Raw genomic sequence first — 17,837 nt, 5'->3', positions numbered from 1 at the left:
GAGGGTGGATTGGGAAGCAGGCCCTGAAAGGAGATGATGATCCCCCAAACGCAAGCAGCTCTACCTGGAGGCCACTCTGAGTTCAGAGGCTGAGTAAGGCAGGACCCTGGGGGACTCAGGCCAGCCTGGGCCAGAGTGTCGTGATCTCAGGATGAGGACTCAGTGCTGTGGATACACATCCCTTCCTCTCTATTGGCTTTTCCTTTTTTGGATTTTGTTTTTCTTTTAGCTTCCCAGTAAAATTCCTTTTGAAAACCTTCTAGCCCTGCCTGCCAGACTGAGGGAGAAATAGGGATTTGTATACTCTTAGGTCAAAGTGGCAGCAGGGGTCAGAACCTGGGCTTGGGGGCAGCAACCATGCCCGGGGGGGCCCAGGGCAGTTCCTGAAGCAGGGGTGGAGCAAGCGAGAAGGAAACAAACCTCAGGTAACCAGTCAGTGGTGTGAGCTGGGGGTGCGGGAGAGAGGGGCACCATGGCATTCATGGCCAAAAGATTTACAAAATTCTGTGCCAAACAAATCACATCTGGGCCTCATCTGGCCCTTCTGTGAGGGGTCAGGGGGGTCTCAAAAGGCCTGTCTTTCCTTCTTGGTCAGGGTTTCCCCCATCAGTTCCTCCTTTCTTTGAGGTTTTAAAAATTATTATTGTGAGGGGCATATTTCCTTATAGGGGAGTAGATATACCCCAGAAGAGGGCCCTAAGGGAGGGCTTGGCTTGGTTCTCCAAAGGTGGGACAAGTTTCTCACTGTTGGTTATTTTGAAAGCCCCTCTGGTTGAACCTGGGGAGACAATGGGCTTCAGCTCCTTTGAGAGGTAGGACAGGTCAGTGTCTCTTAGCCCCATCCTCACCTGGTGCTTTTGGCAGAAGACATTCAAAACGAAGGGGAAGCTACTCATGTGCACTGATACACAGACCCTCGCAGCCCCCTTCTTCCTGACATCCCGCATAAAACCAAACAAACAGGGCCCGGGGCTCTGATCAGACTCTTTTTATTGCCTTTTTTTACAAATGGGTCTCAGGTAGAAAGAGATAGGAAGGGAAGAGCTGGCTCTCTGGCTGCTAAGCCAATTCCTCAGGGAGCCCCAGGCATCACTGCCGGAAGGGAAGAGACCCTTCCTGCTCCTCTTTCTCACCCCCTCATTTACCAGGAGGAGGTGCTCCTGGCCCAGGGACAAGCCCTTCCCCCTGGCACTCCTGATATTCTCATCAAGGGTCATCGTGGTTCCTAAAGAAAGAGAGAGAGAGGCTGGTTTGCAAGGCCCTGGGGTAAACAGGCCACAGGAGGGGATATGTCTTTCATCATGTCAGCCTTTCTCCTGACCGGTTCTCCTGTGGGAGCCCAGGCTCCTCTATTCTGTGTCATCTTGTCTTCACCCTTTGTCCCTGCTCTCCAGGACTCCTCCCTTCCCCGTCACTCACTGGGTCCCCTCCTTTTGACACTTCCCCCACAAGCCCTTCTCTATTTCTGTTTTGTTACCCCTTGGCCCACCCTCCTTAGCCCTCCACTCTCATTTTTTTGAGACCCCTAGCCCCCACCTCTCGACGTTTCTGCCCTGGCCTTTGGCTCTGGCTCCGGCTCCGGCTCTGACTCCGTCCAGGGCCCCGGGAGCCCCGAGAGCTGCTGGAGCCTCTTGAAGAGTTGCTGCCAGCTGTGGAACAGGTGCTGGTGCCCGGACCCCGTGACAGGAAGCTTGGTCGGCTGTAGGGGAGCCAGGCCTCTTCTGCAGCACAGAGAGAAGGGCAGCCGGGCCCAGGGGACAGAACATCACTGCTCACCCACCATGCCACCCCGACCACAATCCCAGCTCTGGAAGAAGAGTTGAGGGCAGGCACAGGGCTCAGGCCAGCCTGGGGGCTGAGGAGCAGAGTGCCCAGCACATGGCCTTGACATCACACGTGCGCAGACACTTGTAGGGCACTCCCAAGCAGAGAGAGCCTTGGGGAAGGAGGGGCAGCACACCCAGCCCCCACTCTTCTCTCATCTGGGCTTCAGTCCTGGGAAAGGATACAACTTGGGAACTCCAGGCATTCTGCTCAGAGAGCTAGAGAGACAAGTGGCTTTGATGTTGATCAAATGCATGAACCCAACTGAAAGTGAGGGGTGAGCTGGGTTGAAAATTAGTCCATGGATGGCACCGTCTGTACTACACTATTAGCCTCCAGTCCTAAAGCCCACCTACTTAGGTAGCAGTGGACCCTCCAGCCGGTCCTGGCCCTCCTTACCATCCAGGTGGGGGCCCCATTGGGCCCCCAGAGGCCCCGCCTGCAGCATTCTTCTCTCCCCGCTACGCTCCCGCTCCCGTTCCAAGGAGGCTGTGCTGCATGCTGCTCTCAGCCCTAGGGCCCAGCTTGCCTCCTCCTCTGGTGGTGGCAAGGGCGGTGGGGGCAAGTCTGGGGAGAGACCTGTTTTCAGCAGTCTCCTGCTTCTCCTGATACCAATCTTTCCCCCACTCCCATTCCCTGGCACCAGGAGGCTGCGAATGAACAGCTGAGATGTGGGTTTACCTGCTCCCTCCTCCAGCCCGCAGAGCTCACCCTTGGTTTCCTGCCTGACCCTCTATTGTCACCCTATTGTCCCAGGCCCAAGGCCCCCTCACCCCCAGGACTGTGCTCCCGCCTGTAGGGAAGAGCCTTGGGTTTCTTCCGGATTCGGGCCCGGGGCCCTTGAAGTGGAGGAGTCATCTCCCCAGGCATCTGCCAGGTTCTCCCTGTAGCATTAGGAGACAGGGAGAGGAGCAAGTAAGAGAGGGTCAGGAAAGGGACTTGGGGGTGAAGGGGAAATAAGCTCTGAGAGGTATGGGGAAGTGGGGGTAAGTTGAGGTTCTGCAGACTCACCTGGGGCACTGCTGGCTGCACTAGGGACAAGGCTGGGGCTGAGGTGATGGGAGGCTGTGGGACCAGCACCCAGGCCAGCAGGCCTCCCTTCTTGGCTACTCAGAGTGGGCTGGGATACACTGAGAGGGGAACTGGGCCCAAGGGGTACCCTCCTGCAATGACATGAGGCCTCAGCATTTGTTTACTCAACAAACACTAAGTGCCTACTATGTGCCAGGCACTGTGCTAGCCACTCAGCCTAATATTCAGATGAATAAGACACAGTCTGTCCCCCACAAGGCTCTCAAGCTAGTGAAACATGAGGAAAGCCATGTCTTTCAAATGCTCCAGGAAGCCTGCTGAGTCACTCTAACGGAGAAACAGTCTGAAGAGAGTGAGGGACCTTGCCAGCCTCCATGTTTCTCCCCAAATCACACTTCTACCCTGATGCAGCCATGAGACTTCTGTACCCCAGATTCATCCATCCATCCATTCATCCATCCATCTATCCATCCATCCAATCATCCACTGAATAAATATGTACCGAAGGCCTATAATGTGCAAGGTACTATATACCCCCCTACCTGGGCATCTGGTGGAGATGGGGAATGTCAGTGGGGGGCTGAGGAGGGTCAGGAGGTGAGGGGGTAAGAGTGGCTGTGGACTGCCGTCCATAGGAAGGTGTCGGAGAGGGGGTTTCCCCTCGGGACGAAGGGACCAAGCACCCTCCGCTGGAGCTGGGCTCTGCCAGGTGGCTCCTCTCAGGCATTGGTGGACACCACTCTTCTGGCTCTGAGCTGGAGGCAACGAGGCAGGAGGGCACGGATGAATGAGTAGCTTCCATACCTTCCCTTGTCCTTCCTGGTGCCCCCTTCCCTTCCTCTCCCAGCATCTCTGCCCTCCGCTCTATAGCAGGGCGCATCCTTACCTGCCCTCCAGCTCCTCCTCAGGCCCCTCTAGACAGCTCAGTTCACAGGAAGAGGGAGGTGGCGGCAGGGCTTCTGGCCAGTTGAGGGAGGGCATCTGCACAGGTTTTCCCAGAATCTTTACTTTGCCTCCCCTGGCTCCTGAGGAGAGTAGGATGGAGGCACGCCAAGATACGGCAGGAAAGACGCAGTGATGAGACATGTCAGAGGAAGTGCTGGGCTAGGTCCCAGAGGAGAAGGGTGGAGGATATTCTTTGGGGATACTGTGCTCAGGGCTATAATGGGGGTGGTAGGAACTGGAGTCATACCACTGTCCCCTTGGCTCCATTCTGGAGGGGCATACTGGCTCCAGGTGCCTGGATCCCCTGAGGGATGTGGGGGGAACCCCCCATGGAAGGTCTGCAGCTCCTCTCCGGCTGGGTCAATGGTGCTGTAGACAGGACCCTCAGCAGAGGCGGCAGTGCCCCGGGCTGTCTGAGCCAGGTAAAGGGAGATTCCTGCTTCTGAGGAGGAGAAAGAGGGAGGCCCAGGGAGGCGGCACGGACAAAGACAGAAAAATAGAGGACAACAGGAGAATGGAGGGCAAAAGGCAATCCCACTGGATCAACTTCTTTCCCCACCCCAAACCTTACCTCTCAAACCAGGGTAAAGGTTAGGTGTGAGAGAGGCTTCCCCCAACTCAATCCTCCCCATGGACTGACCAACCTCAAGACGACTGGGACTCCTCGGCTCCCTTCAGTTTGCCCCAGTAGGTTGAGAGGAGAGAGGGGTGCTGGGGGCCAGGTATGCCCCTGAGGGAATTAGAACTCCTCACCATTGTAATATCTGTCATCTGGGTCAGAATTGCTGGGGCAACAGCTTCCCCTGGGTTCCTGGGCTGAGGGGCTTCGAGATGGGTGGGGCCACGAGTCTGCTAGCCATGGGTAGGGAGCAGGGCCAAGGCCCATGGGTGGCCTGAAGGAGAGCATGTGAACGCTGGGGATGGAGGGCCAGAAGAGGAGCTGTAGGACAGTAATAGTGGTGTTTGGGGTTGGGAATTTGGGAGAGTCAGCATGCGGAGGCCTGGAGAGGAAAGGAGTGGTCTCTCGGTGGAGGGGATTATCCTGGGAGATGAGTTAAGAAAATTACCTGGAACTGGCTCCCGAGAGGCCCTCTGAGTGTGGAAAGGACACTGGGGAAGATGAGGGGGAGACTGAATGAGAGAAGAGCCCGTACTTGGGGTCTGAACCCCACTGGGGCAGAGACGGCTTACCTGCAGGTGTGTAGGCAAAGGAGGCTTCCGAAAAGGAACCCGTCGGAGAAAGAAGAGGGGAAATGGGGAGAAGGGTCAGAAATATCCATATTCTTGTCCACTCCTTGGCCCTGGTCCCAATTCCACCACTCAGGCTGCACCCTGGACCAATTTCATCAGAATTTCTAGGGATGGGACTCAGACATTAGTATTTTTCTAAAGCTCCCTAAGTGATTTCCATGTGCAGCCAAGATTGGGAACCTCGGATCTAAGAGACCTCAGATCTCTCCAAACACGCCTGTTACCAGGTAGCCGCAGAGCTCAAGTCTCCTTTCAGCCAGCTCCGCCTTTCCACCCAGACTCTGCCTCACAATGTATTGCCGGGATCCTGGCCACACTCCCTCCTACCAGGCCCCCTCTTCATGTAGTGCTTTTACCCCACTAGACTTGCCCCTGCTTTACTGAAACTGACTGCAAAGGCTCCTCTTCCTGAGCCGTCTTAGGAGCAAATCCTATCCCTGTCCCTGGACTCAGGTCCCACCTCTCCGGGCCCCGCCCTCTGCCAGATGTCCCGACAGCTCCCAGATCCACGGTGCGTACCCCGCCGCTCTCCAAAGAGCTGAGCTGCTGCTGCGGCCCCTCCCTCCTGACCCCGCCCCAACTCATCGAGCGTTGAGCCCTCCCCTCCCTCTCTCCATCCCGCCCCCCTCCCTGGAGGGCGGGATCTCCAGGCTCCGCCAACCCAAGGCCCTCCTTTCCGTCTCCCCACCGCGGGAATGCGTCGCCAGCCGGCGCCGACCCCCAGGCCCGGCTCTCACCCGTGTAGTGACTGAGCTCTTTGCGCTGCCTCCGGCGCCGGTAGAGGGCGGCGCAGAGCCCGAGGAGCAGCGCCCCGCAGGCGGCGCCGCTGCCCGCGAGGAAGGCGGGCTCCCGCAGCAGCCTCGCCAGCCGCTCCGCCAGCCCCGGGCCCGCCTCGAGCCCAGGCTCCAATTCCGGCGGGGACGCTGTGGGGGTCAGAGAGATGAGGGGAGTAGGGGCCAGGAGACCCAGGAGCTAGGAAGGGGCCGTTAGGGACTCCGTAGGCACAGCTACCCCAGGACCCGCCTTAAATTCCCCAGCTCGGCCCTCCACCCCCACCTCCAGACTCACGCAGCTGCATCAACACTGGGTCACTGGCCACACCCACGCCAGCGCTGGTGGCCGCCGCGACCTGAGTCCGGTAGAGAAGACCCGGCAGCAGTCCCCGGAGCACCGCGGAGCGTGCCCAGCCTTCCGCAGACCGATTGAGGTGGAAGCGGCTCTCATTTCCCAGGCACCAGATCTAGGGAGGCCGAGACCCGGGTTTAAAGAGTCAAAAATGGAATTCTGGCCTCATGTGGAAACTTGAAGCTCTGAATGGTAGAGGGGGCTTAGCCAGGCATAATTCAGCCTGGAGAGAAAACTCTGAAACCTCCCTCCTCTCCCCCAGCCCCAAAGCCAGTCCCGGGTTCCCACCTCCCTAATCCCAGCCCCTAGCCCTCCCTCTTCCTCCCTTCCGTGGTCCTCCCACCCAGTCCCTTCTCAAACCCTGTACCTGGTATTCCTTGATGACCCCATTTTGCTGGGAGGGGAGCGGAGGTTCCCAGGAAACAGTGATACTGCTGTTGCCTTCACCCCCCAAGGCCACTGTCACTTCCTGGGGGGGACCACTGGGGGCTGAGCAAGGGTGGAGCATGGTGAGAAGGACAGAGACAGTCATTGCAAGCTGCTCTTCATGCCCCAACCTTCCCCCTCCCAGTTCTAACATCTTAGGGAACTGCGAAGCATCCCTCCTTGCCACCTACCGGCCTTGCTCTCCCCCTGCACACTGTCATCCTTCCCCACCCCCTCTTCCCTTTTGTCCCTCCATGAGCTCTGTGTCCTGTCCTCTCACCCTCCTCAGGAATGCTCCTGGTCACGAAGGGGCTCTCAGTCCCCAGCCCCTCCTGGCCTTGGGCTTGCACCTTGATCTGAATCTGGGTCCCTGGGGGGAGTCCTCTTAGCACAGCACTTTGCTGGCTTGGGGACTGTAGGTCCAGCACTGTCCAGCTTCCCCCATTAGGACCTGCTACCCTCCAAGACACCTGGAAACCTTGCACCAGCTGGGCTGGGCCATCTACCTGTAAGAGACGGGACAAAGCATACCAGAGGGAGAGGCTGGGGCCACACAGGTCCTCCAGGCCCAGCCCCTCTGCAGTCACTGCCCATCCACTCACCAGTCTTCCCCAGCCACTCACCTCCCAATCTCCTGTACACACTCGTGGAGGCTCCCCTGTCCCCCATCATCATCCCTGCCCTTAAGCTCATCCCTATGCCACACTCACAGTCCAGGACACCTGCAGGGTCCGGGGCCCAAGGGCTATGGGCTCCTGCATGCGCACAGCCACTTCAGCCAGTCCCCTCTGGCCTCTCCATGGGTCCTCCACTGGTCTGGATGGGTTGCTATCTATTGACCAAAGAGCCCACTCAGCAGCGGCCACCAGGGACAGGGAGTCAGGACTGAGAGTGTGTTTGTGTCCTACCTCTGCCCTGTCCCACAGACTGTGCTACTTAGTACTCCAGAGCACACCCTAGGATCAAGAGGGGGCTGATCAGGAGAACAGCTTCCAGAGGTGGGCCAGGGTGTCCAGCTAACATGAGTGTCTTTCTGCATAACTACATATGCACCCTTTAAAGGCCTCGGGTCCTCATCTCTAACATGAAGATGACCCCTCCATGGTCCCTTCTAGTCCTGATAATCTACATTATCTGTGGGTAAAAGTTTCAGAAGTAAGGAGCTACCAAGATGACTGAATCAATCTCCTTCTCTTTGTCTCTCTCCTCTTTTCTTGTTCCCTCAAGGAAAGGGAAGCATGACCTCCTATGCCAGGCCAGGCCACCAGGATAGACCCAGCACAGCAGGAAAAAGCTGCCACAGTGCCACGGTTTTAGGGGAGGGGGTCTCTGCAGCATTATATGTCATAACGCATGAGCTAGGGACTCTGACCTTACCCTGGGTGCGGACAGGCTCAGAGACAGGGCTGGGCTCACTGAGGCCCCAGGCTCCCACAGCTCGCACCAGGAACAGGTAGATGGTATTGGGCTGCAGACCACTGACGGTGTGTGTCTCCAGCTGCACGCCATCTGCCACTGTCTGCCATGTGTTGCCAGCTGCTTGGCTACAATGAGAATGAAGTGACAGAGTTGTCTGAGCCAGGGACCCCCAACCTGTCTACTCCATTTCATCCATTCTCTATGGCTCCCTACTACCTCCTCACCCTGGGAGAGGGATTGGGGTGACCCCCTCCCCACAATAGCAAAGATCTTAAGGACATAGGGTCCCCCCTTCTAACTTTCCAGGTTTGCATTCAAAACTTTCTCCAGGGCCGGCCCCGTGGCTTAGCGCTTAAGTGTGCGTGCTCCACTGCTGGTGGCCCAGGTTCAGATCCCAGGTGCACACCGACGCACCACTTCCCCAGCCATGCTGAGGCCGCATCCCACACACAGCAACTAGAAGGATGTGCAACTACGACTTACAACTATCTACTGGGGCTTTGGGGGGGGGGAAGGAGGAGGATTGGCAATAGATGTTAGCTCAGGGCCAGTCTTCCTCGGCAAAAAAAAAGAGGAGGATTAGCATGGGTGTTAGCTCAGGGCTGATCTTCCTCACAAAAAAAAAAAAAAAAAAAACTTTCTCCATACCTGAAGGCCTCTATCACGTAAGAGATGACTGTGGCCCCAGCCTGCGGGTTGTGCTTCCAGGTTAGGGTAACGCTGTTCTTGGTGATCTCAGTGACCACTGGCCGAGAGGGAGGCCTTGGAGGGGTACTGGGTTCTGTAGGGGGGTCTGGTGATACTCCCCAATCTTCTGCAGTGAGGAGATAATCTTTAAGTAGAAGGATGAGAAAAGGATGGCCCCAGTGTAGCCTGCCTCCTTCCCAGAGGAGCTGTGGAGCTGTGACGGTGATGTTGGAGAGGGGCACATAGTGAACTACCCCTATTCCCGTCTGCCTCCCAAGGGTACCACTTCTGTCCTCCTCCTCCCCACCACCATGGCCACGGCATTTGGAAGATAAAATCAGTCCTGGGGATTGGAAAGGTATTGACTACCTTCGAAGCGGGTTCAGAGAAAGGTGCCAAGAAAACAAGGGAACAAAGCAAAAACTCACCTCGCCTCCTCAGCCAGCCACTCCATGTGGCCTCTCCTGTGGAGCTCTTGGCCACACAGCTGTAGAACCCTGTGTCCATCTCCTACGGGAGAGGGTAGAGGACTGGCAAACTTGGAGTAGAGCAAGGTAGGGCAAGGGGGTAGAGGTGGGTATACAGAAGGATGGGGAGGATGTTGTACATTCTAGGTGGTCTGAGAGAGCACAGGGGTAGAAGTGGAGTTAGAGCCCCAGCTGGTACTTACTAGAGTTGGGCATATGGACAGCGTGGCCATTCTCAGTTACTCGGGCCCTAGGGGTGAGACTTACCTGCACATTGGCGATGTACAGGGTACCATTGGCCATTAGGTTGAGCTGGAGGTCATCCCCCTGCAGCCACTTCCCATCCTTCTTCCACTGGACACTAGGTTGAGGGTTCCCGGCCACTCTGCATGGCAGCCACACAGAGGAGCCAAGTGCCAGTGTCTGATTGGCTGGTCCCTGAAGGATGATGGGAGGCAGGCCATCCAAGGAGGCTGAGAAAGGAAGAACTTGGGCACCTTACGGGAGGATCCTGCATTCAGGCAAGCAGCCCCTTGTCCTCATTCTCTGTCCTTCATATATCCCCCTTCCCACAGAGATTGGAGGGGCTTCCCTAACCATCTGCAGTAGGACCAGCCTTCTATTAGTGGCTTCTGCAGCTGATTTCCAAACTTCAAGGACATGTCTCTGGAACATGCCCTGCCCCTTGCAGACATATTGTATAGAATCCAAGAAAAACAGATCTCTTGAAGCCATTATTTCCTTCCAGGCCATGGGTCCAGCCCTATCTCCATGGGCACCTACCTCCTTTTACCTCCAACAAGGCCTTGGCCAGGATGCTGCCAGCCACACTGACAGCCTGGCACACATAGTAGCCAGCATCCCCACTCTGCACTTCAGTGATGTTGAGCTGGCCTCTGGGAGAGACTGAGAAGCGCCCTGTGGGCTGAAGTGACTGACTGGGGAAAAGCAGGACCTGGGGACAGAGGTAGGAACCAAGGTAAGGAATGAGTGGGCAGCTGGGCAGAGAGAGCTCCCCCATTCTCATCAACCCCAGAATCCAGAGGATTCCTCAGGTTCTTGTTCATACTCTGTCCCCAGCCACTTATGTGACCTTGTGAAAACTAATTAAACCTATTCACAAAAATGAGGGAATTTTATTAGATGATTTTGGGGGGCACTTCCCAGCTCCATGACTTACTAGTTGGGAAGCTCTGAGCAAGTTTTTAACCTTCCTGAGCCTCAATTTCCCCAAATTTGACTCTTAGAAGATAGTTATGAGAATTAAATGAAGTAATCATATGAAACTCTTTTAATACATCGCATGATAAATGTCAAATACTTTCCCTTTCTTTCTGGCTTTCATGTTTTTACATTAGATAGATACACGGAAGGTGGGGAAGCAAGTTTGGGTCTCAGGATAAACAGTAGCATGCTGAGCCCCTGACTGATACCTACTCCACCCTCTGCCACCATCAGCATTTTTATTCATTTAAGAATTTAATTAAAATGCAGCAGTTGAAGGGGGTGATTGTGAGCTCCCCCTGGTGGCAGTCCCTTATAAATAGCAGTCATGTTCTACTCTGAGCAGCTTTGGTACTGTTTCCAGAGCAGCATGTGAAAACCCAGGCCCCAAGGATCTCGGGGAGAAGGGATCTAATTCGATTTGATATGTCCTCAGGACAGCCTTGCCCAAAATAGAAAGATTCTCCAAAGAATTACTATACAGGACTCTTCCCTACCACCTAAACTATTATCATTTATTTAAAAAGGGTTCGGGGGGCCAGCCCGATGGCATAGCGGTTAAGTGTGTGTGTTCCACTTCAGCGGCCTGGGGTTCGCCGGTTCAGATCTTGGGTGTGGACCTACTCACCGCTCATCAAGCCATGCTGAGGTGGCGTCCCACATAGAAGAGCTACACTCTACAACTATGATACACAACTATGTACTGGGGCTTTGGGGAGAAAAAGAAAAGAAAAAGAGGAAGATTGGTAACAGACGTTAGCACAGGGCCAATCTTCCTCAAAAAACAAAAAAAAAGGGTTCAATATGTTCCAGGTCTTTTATTTTCATTATCTTATTTAATCCTCTCAAATAACCTGCAAGGGCTTCTGGGAGGATCAAAGGTCAAACAGAACTGCAGAGGGAAGTTTGCAGAAAGTAGAGAGGGAGGCTAAGACCCAGAGGAGAAGCTGATGGGAAGGCGCTTGGAACTGGCCACCTACCTGACTTCCCTCCTTCTGCCAGAAGATGGCAGGTGGGGGGTTTCCTTTGGTCTCGCATTGGAAAGTCACGCTCTCTCCAGGAGCTGCCATCTGGTCCTGGGGCTGGGTTACCAGCTGAGGTGGGACTGGGAAGGGGAGGCGAGATAAAGGAACAGGGAGTCAGGGGTACTAAGAAGGGACACTGAGGGAACAGGAGAGAGAAGCCTGAGGTCGGCTTAAGGAGGAGCAGATACCCCTCTCTTGCTCAAACCTCTTTAGCTTTCTCCTCCTCTTTCTCCTTCTAGAACTCTCAGGTGACCCACCCCTATTTCCCACTCCATCCTTTCTCCTTCATTCTCCACTTTGACCCATCCTCCATCTTCCCTCATCTCATTCCTGCTGCAGGCAGTCCCAGGCGAGCCCTCACCGTGAACAATGAGGGAGCCAGACGCTTCAGCACGGCCCACGCTGTTCTCTGCCACGCAGGTGTAAGTCCCCTCATCTTCAGCACTCACACGCCCAATCCAAAGGCTGTGGTCACTCCGGATCTCATACCTGCTCCACTCCCCACCCCCAGGCTGGGTTGGCCACAGATACAGACCCCTTCTCTCTTCCCCAGGACAGACACCAGGATCAGGGCACATAAAGACAAGGTAGGCCTCCACAGGGACAGAAGCTGGTACCCATGGACCCGTGAATGGAGGGGGGGACTGGATAGGACAGGGGCCACAGGCTCTGGGGAACAGACTTCTCTGTGCCATCAAGTGAGAAGGGGTCTGCTTTCCAGGTTCCTAGGGCAGGGTATGCCCTTGAGCTGGTTGGGTTTCCTTAAAGGCAGGAGGAATGGGCTTCTCACCTGCCTGTGGGCAGTTCTCCATCCTCCTTGTGCCAGCGTAGATGAGGTGGGGGATCCCCTTGCACCTCACATGGGAAATCCACAGGGGCATCAGCCAGGACCACCTGATTCACTGGTCTACGCAGGAATGAGGGACGCTCTATGGAGGGGGAGTGAGTGAATAGTCAGGGGGTCTGCACAGCTACTCACTCCCCAGGCTACACTCTCCCATAACTCCAAAACTCTGTGTGCCTACCCAGTACCACAAGTTCAGCTGCCCCACTCTCCCGTTCTCCTGCCATGTTGGAGGCCACACATACATACATCCCTGCGTCACTCTTGAGTGTATGTGACATCATCAGCTTCCCTCCACGGATCTGTAGAGTAATAATGGTAACATTGGTCCATATTTACTTATCTGACAGCAAGGCAATGAAGAAGACCAGCAAAGATGACCCGCTTATCAGATAAGGAATCCTTAAGTGATTTGCCCAAAGTGGGGCTGCAGTCTATCTTTTCCCCCACAGCCTAAACTGTCTCCCACCAGTCCCTGGGGCATCATGCTCCCCACCTATCTTATACCAGTTCCATCCTACCCATCTTTACTTCTCCATCACTCAATAGCTGACTCTCAGCCTCTAGTCAGCTAATGCCCTGATCTCAAATCTCCTTCCTTATCACCTCCAAGACATTATTCCCCTGCCCCTCCAAGAGCCATAGATCCAGGCCTTCCTCCTTTGAGACTTGTCCCAGACTCCTAGCCTATGGTCCTGCCCCTCATGATGTCCCTTGCCCTGGCCCCCAGACAGATCCCAGCCATGGCACTGCTGCTCACTGTGATCCTTCCCTCCTCCTCTTTGATTCTTGCACTGTCTTTCTTCCAGGACAGGGAAGGCTCTGGGTGGCCGCGCGGGGGCACACATTCCATTACTGCTGGCTCCCCCACTGCCACCACCACGTTCCCGGGAGACTGCCGGAAATCATCGCGAAGGACTGATAAGACAGAGAGAATATGATCAGGGGAAAAAACAGGGTGTGGGGCGACATAACCAGGTGAGGACACAAGGAAAGTGTTCTGGGGAGGGGTGAATTACTTCAGACTGGAACTCTTTCCCAGGTGCGAAAGTACCAGGCCCACTTCCTCCTCCTGCCATGATGGGGGCATTAGAGACCAAACGTCTTGGTCTCAAAGGAGGCTCCTGAATGGGCTGAGATTGGGGCTGGTTCTGGACCGGATTATCCCGTGCCCTCCCGCCTCCTCCAGGCTCTGGGAGCAACCAGCTGGCAATGAGCTTCTCACCTGCCACTTCTAGCGAGGCGTTTCTGCTAGCCGCTGCCCCCAGGTAGTTGCGCGCCACGCAAGTGTAGACACCCTCGTCGGGCCGCGCGCGGCGCCCGTGCACAATGCGCGGGAAGAAGAGGGCGCCGCTGGGCAGGAGCAGGCGGTGTGCGCGCGGGTCTTCGCGAGCAGTGGCCACACGCGCCCCATTCTTGTACCACTCGATGTCGGGCCGGGGCCGGCCCTCAGCGCGACAGGGCAGCGTGGCCGGCTCGCCTCGGGAGACCAGCAGATCTGGAGGCTGCTCCACGATGCGCGGCATTGCGTCCTCTGGCTCGACTCTTGACCCTGAGGGTAGGGGGGTGGTGCAGAACACTCAGACGGGGAAATTGGGAGAGAGATTGAGGCTCCGGAGAGAAAAAGAACCCGCTTGCCCACCCCTGCCCACCCTCTCTCTCTGTAGAGTCCAATATCTCCTTCTAGGCAGACGCTCCACATTCTTAGGCTCAAAGGGAGGTGCCTACAGACAAGCAGATCAGCGGAGGAATCAGGACACAACTCCTGGGCCGGCTTTCCAGGCCGCCTAAAGGCACTCGCCTTTCTCCTGCCAAGTTTAAGTGGGGAGCGACTGGGCGACGGCCTGGCCAGTAGACGGCATCTCTAGCCAACTGGTTTTCGGTCCCCCACCGCACTGGTTCACACATCGTCCTTGCTCAGTGAACAATCACCAGCTGTGCACCAGAGCCAACACTTGGTTCTTCACCCCTGCATGGTCCCGAGCAGACGAAATGGAGAATGTGGACCGGCCTGGTGTCCCTTAGGAAAGGGAAAACGTTAAGTGGTTGATCTAGGACCTGGGACTAAAAGGAGTTCTTAACCTGGAGTCCATGAATGGGCACAGAGTCCTTCTCACCGACACCCAGGTAATCACGCTTCAGCGGTTCTGTTAACTCACGGAACTGAACGAAAATGGTAGTGGAAATGTGAGTAAACTCTCCTTTTCTGAGAGGTGCATGGTTTTCAACAGATTATTCTACAGGTTGATGTAGCCAAGAAAGGCTATGTCCGTTGGGAAGGAAATTCCTCTACTTCCCTTGTTCACTCGGATCCGTTCCCCCACATGTTGGGCTCCTGCCCCTCGCTCGGCCTGCAGGCTTCTTCTCGCGTCTTCTGCAATCGGTTTGGGTTCCAGGATCTTGGAGCCCATTATGCTTGGATACCCCCAGCGTCAAAAGTGGTTTCGTAACCGTGGCGGCCAGTAGGCGCCGCTGCCGCCTCGCGAACTCGGGTGTCCTTCAACAACCAGGCACTACCCCGCGCTTCGGTTCTCCACCTCCGCTCCCCCGCCCGGTCCCTCCCACCCAGTTTCAAAATCCGCAGGGACCTCTTGCTTCCAGCCTCTGTGTGGGATCGGGCTTCATTTCCCGCCCCTACTCTTAGAAGTTCTAATGGAGACAAAGCAGGACGGCTTGCCTCTTGCTGGTGCTGTCCTGGGGAGAGTTTGTGTAACTAGTTAGGGTCAAGAAGATCGGTTTCCTGCTCGCTTAGGGAAGGGAATAATTTTCTCGATTTCCTCCCTTCCGGATGGAAATCTCTGCTTCTCATCCATCTCTACTCGTCCATCCCATCCCAGTCCCAGTTTAGGCAGACCCCATAGTGAGCGCCACTGCAGTGGTTAAGAGCTCAGGGGTTGATGTGGATCCAGCTAGGGCTGGAATCTCAGACTGACACTTCCTAGCTGTAAGAACTTGGGCAAATTATGTGACTTCTCTCAGTCTCAGTTTCTTTCTCTGTAATGTGGGAGTAGTGAAAGAGTTGTCATAAGACATCATGTATGCAAAGCACTTGGGGAAAGGCTCAATAAAGATGGCTATTCTACCATTACTTATGGGCTCTTCCTCCCTGGCCCACCTTACTTTATCTTGGCTCCTGCATTCTCTATGAAACAGATTCTGCCAGGCCCCAATACTCCCTTTTTCCCCCTTCACATAACCTTCAGGTGTAATGGAAGTAGACAGGTCTGTTATTGCCAAGCTTTATGCTGCTTTTGTGACCATTGGGATATTATTCATCCTCTCTGAATTTGTTTCCTCAGCGACCAAATGTGACCATCAACACCTCCCTACATACCTCATTAAATTTTTGAGCTTAAATGAGACAATGTGTGGTGAAGACACTCTGTAAGAGCACTGGGTGAGCAGAGGGGTGTCTGCGGCGTCTGTGCGAAGGGCTCTGTGCTTAACCTCCTGGGAATCCAGAAGGCTCAGGAGACTGGAGAATCCCCGCTCATTCCCCATCTTCTTCCTCCCAGCGCCTCCGTACACACCACACCCTTCTGGTCGGGCCTTTTCCTCTAATTCCTGTAGACACAGCTGCGGGCGCCCTTTCCCTGGAATTTCTTTCCTGTCGTTGCCAGTCTCAGGAGATGCTTGACAGCAGCTAATGAATAGCTGATGGCCATGCTAATGAGGCTCTGGGGCTCCTCCTCCAGCACCTGGAGTATCCCCCACACACATTGCCCAGGTCTCCTTTCTCGCCATCTTCGCGTCTCCAGCACCGTGCTCGCCGCTAGATTCGAGTAGGTGGAGGCCAAGCGATGGGGGGCTGAGGAAGAGCCAGAGCGGAATCACGAGCAAAGGCGTCCGGGAAAGCGGGCGTTCCCGACTCGGCCGGCAGGGGACGCGATCGGGCCTCTCCCCCGGCTCCCGGAGATCAACTCTCGCCGCCTGCCCGCAGCGCGAGGGGAGAGCGCACTGTCTCAGTCATTTATTAATCACCGTAATTAGCGATAACGACCTCGCCGCCGGCACTGCCCGCCCGCCGCAGCTCTGCCGGGGTGGGCCGGCTGTGAGTTCCTCCTCTGAGAGGCAAACTTCTAAGTTTCCCTGAAATGGTCGCCGCCTCTGTCGTCCTCTGTAGCAAACACATCCAACATTTTGGTTTCTTCCCTCTCGTCCTAAGTCAGTTCTTGGAAAACTTAGAGCCCCGAAGGAAAACCTGCTACCTGGGTGGGTCTCTGAGTGACCCGGCTTTGCCCAGGCCCGCTGGCGACTGCGCCCCTTCCTCTGCCCTCCCTGCCGTTGGTCCCGGCCTCTCTTAGCTCCGGACTTGCCCACCACCAGCCACGGTTCTCCTCACCTTGGGTGGCCGCGGGGGTCTGTTGGGGACGTGGAGAGTAATGGACTCAGCAGCCTTCTCCCGCCAAGCCCTCGATCCCCCGATACCCCCACGCAGGTGCTCGAAGCCCCAAATTATCACCTGGTCTCCACCACCCGAGGAGGAGCTGGGAGGCGCCGCTCGGTCCCGAACTTGGGGCAGGAGCGCTTTGGCCTCCCACTCCACGCCGCCCTCCCACCTCACCCCCATCCCCGGATCCGACTTCCCCATGGGGCAGGGTCTTACCGTTGAGAGAAGGATCGCCGGGGGGCAGCAAGCTGTGGTTGAGAGCCGCCATGGAGGAGTTGAAGCCGAAGAGTAGATCGCTGGAGTTGGAGATGTCCCCGGCCAGGGAGTCCGCGAACAAGTTCATCTGCAGCAGCGTTTTGAGCAGGTAGCGCAGCATGGCGCGACCCGACTGGAACCGGGGCGAGGGGCTCGGGGCCCAGCCCCTGGGTCTGAGACCCGCGGGCCGGGAGCCGTAAGCCCCTCCACAGCCTGTGCGCGCTGCCCCAGCCACCGTGCCGCTCTCCCGCCGGCGCGCCAGAGTACGGTGCGTGCCTCCGCGTGCCCTCCTCCTTCCCTCGTCCTTCTCTCCACGCCCCAGTGCCGGGGTCCCCCGGGAGCCGGCGGCCGGAAAGCAGGTGCCACGCCGATCAAGGCGTAATTAAGGGATTAATCCACCTCCCTTCACCCTCCCACCCCCACCCCGACGGCCACTATCAGGGCTAGAGACTAGAATCGCGCAGCGCGTGAGTGGGAGTCGCCGCCCCGCGCGCCGCGCCCCGCGTCAGGTTCTGGACACTGCAGGAGAGTTTTCCTCACTTCTCAAAGCACTCAATATGAGGGATGAGGCGCTGTCGGACTCTGCCTTCTGCCTGACTCTAGAAGAGGAATCCCTCCTCTCTTGTCCCAGCCCTTAGGGAAACTGAGGCAAAGCGCAAGACTGCTCCTCTAGCTCTCAAAGCCGTGGCTCCGGTTTCCTCGCGAGTCCGGGGGTTTAGCGGCGGAAGTGCGGGAGGCTGGGTTGGTTTGCAGTGGGTCGGGGGTGGGCGGAGAAGAATTCCCCTTTGCCCTGCTGTCGCCTGGTTTGCAGCCCAGAGGCGAAGACGCGAGGCGGCGCGTCTTGACCCGGTAGTCCTGCTCCAGACGCCCTAATCTAGTAGTTCCTGCAGAAGACTCAGGACAGGGATAAAACTGGAGGGGGA

The 17,837-nt window shown here is 56.3% G+C and overlaps 1 protein-coding gene across 7 annotated transcripts; it reads right to left on the bottom strand.

The window, feature by feature from the left end:
• Positions 1 to 973: 973 nt before the first annotated feature.
• Positions 974 to 17,265, bottom strand: ROBO3 (roundabout guidance receptor 3). Of its 7 annotated transcripts, XM_004438425.3 has the most exons (28): positions 16,876 to 17,265; positions 13,495 to 13,821; positions 13,030 to 13,187; positions 12,451 to 12,571; positions 12,216 to 12,354; positions 11,787 to 11,914; positions 11,381 to 11,505; positions 9,960 to 10,131; positions 9,444 to 9,649; positions 9,138 to 9,219; positions 8,671 to 8,836; positions 7,981 to 8,147; positions 7,314 to 7,435; positions 6,884 to 7,109; positions 6,545 to 6,666; positions 6,121 to 6,292; positions 5,790 to 5,975; positions 4,993 to 5,016; positions 4,869 to 4,911; positions 4,555 to 4,694; positions 4,049 to 4,243; positions 3,743 to 3,881; positions 3,399 to 3,611; positions 2,836 to 2,987; positions 2,598 to 2,708; positions 2,224 to 2,391; positions 1,537 to 1,721; positions 974 to 1,225 (listed from the first exon to the last, which is right to left on the bottom strand). In XM_004438425.3, exons 1-28 carry the CDS (start codon positions 17,033 to 17,035, stop codon positions 1,214 to 1,216), a joined length of 4,161 nt encoding a protein of 1,386 aa, XP_004438482.2. In that variant the 5' UTR covers positions 17,036 to 17,265; the 3' UTR covers positions 974 to 1,213. The 7 variants fall into 7 exon arrangements, with proteins under 7 accessions (XP_004438482.2, XP_087289996.1, XP_087289997.1 ...); XM_087433870.1 differs by having other exon boundaries at positions 2,224 to 2,403; positions 4,869 to 5,016; XM_087433871.1 differs by having other exon boundaries at positions 4,869 to 5,016.
• Positions 17,266 to 17,837: the final 572 nt, after the last annotated feature.

The sequence above is a fragment of the Ceratotherium simum genome, chromosome 7 (assembly GCF_057802395.1).
Source record: "Ceratotherium simum simum isolate JZ-2026a chromosome 7, ASM5780239v1, whole genome shotgun sequence".
Lineage (NCBI taxonomy): Eukaryota > Metazoa > Chordata > Mammalia > Perissodactyla > Rhinocerotidae > Ceratotherium > Ceratotherium simum.
This window is presented reverse-complemented; position numbering and strand designations above follow the sequence as displayed.

Excerpts from the sequence above, each read along its gene's own strand:
- ROBO3 (XM_087433867.1), bottom strand. The coding sequence starts at position 17,035 with ATGCTGCGCTACCTGCTCAAAACGCTGCTGCAGATGAACTTGTTCGCG. Across the intron at positions 13,188-13,494 it reads CGCCTCGCTAGAAGTGGCAG|TCCTTCGCGATGATTTCCGG; the intron begins GTGAGAAGCTCA and ends CTGTCTTATCAG. Across the intron at positions 2,988-3,398 it reads CATCTCCACCAGATGCCCAG|GAGGGTACCCCTTGGGCCCA; the intron begins GTAGGGGGGTAT and ends ATGTCATTGCAG.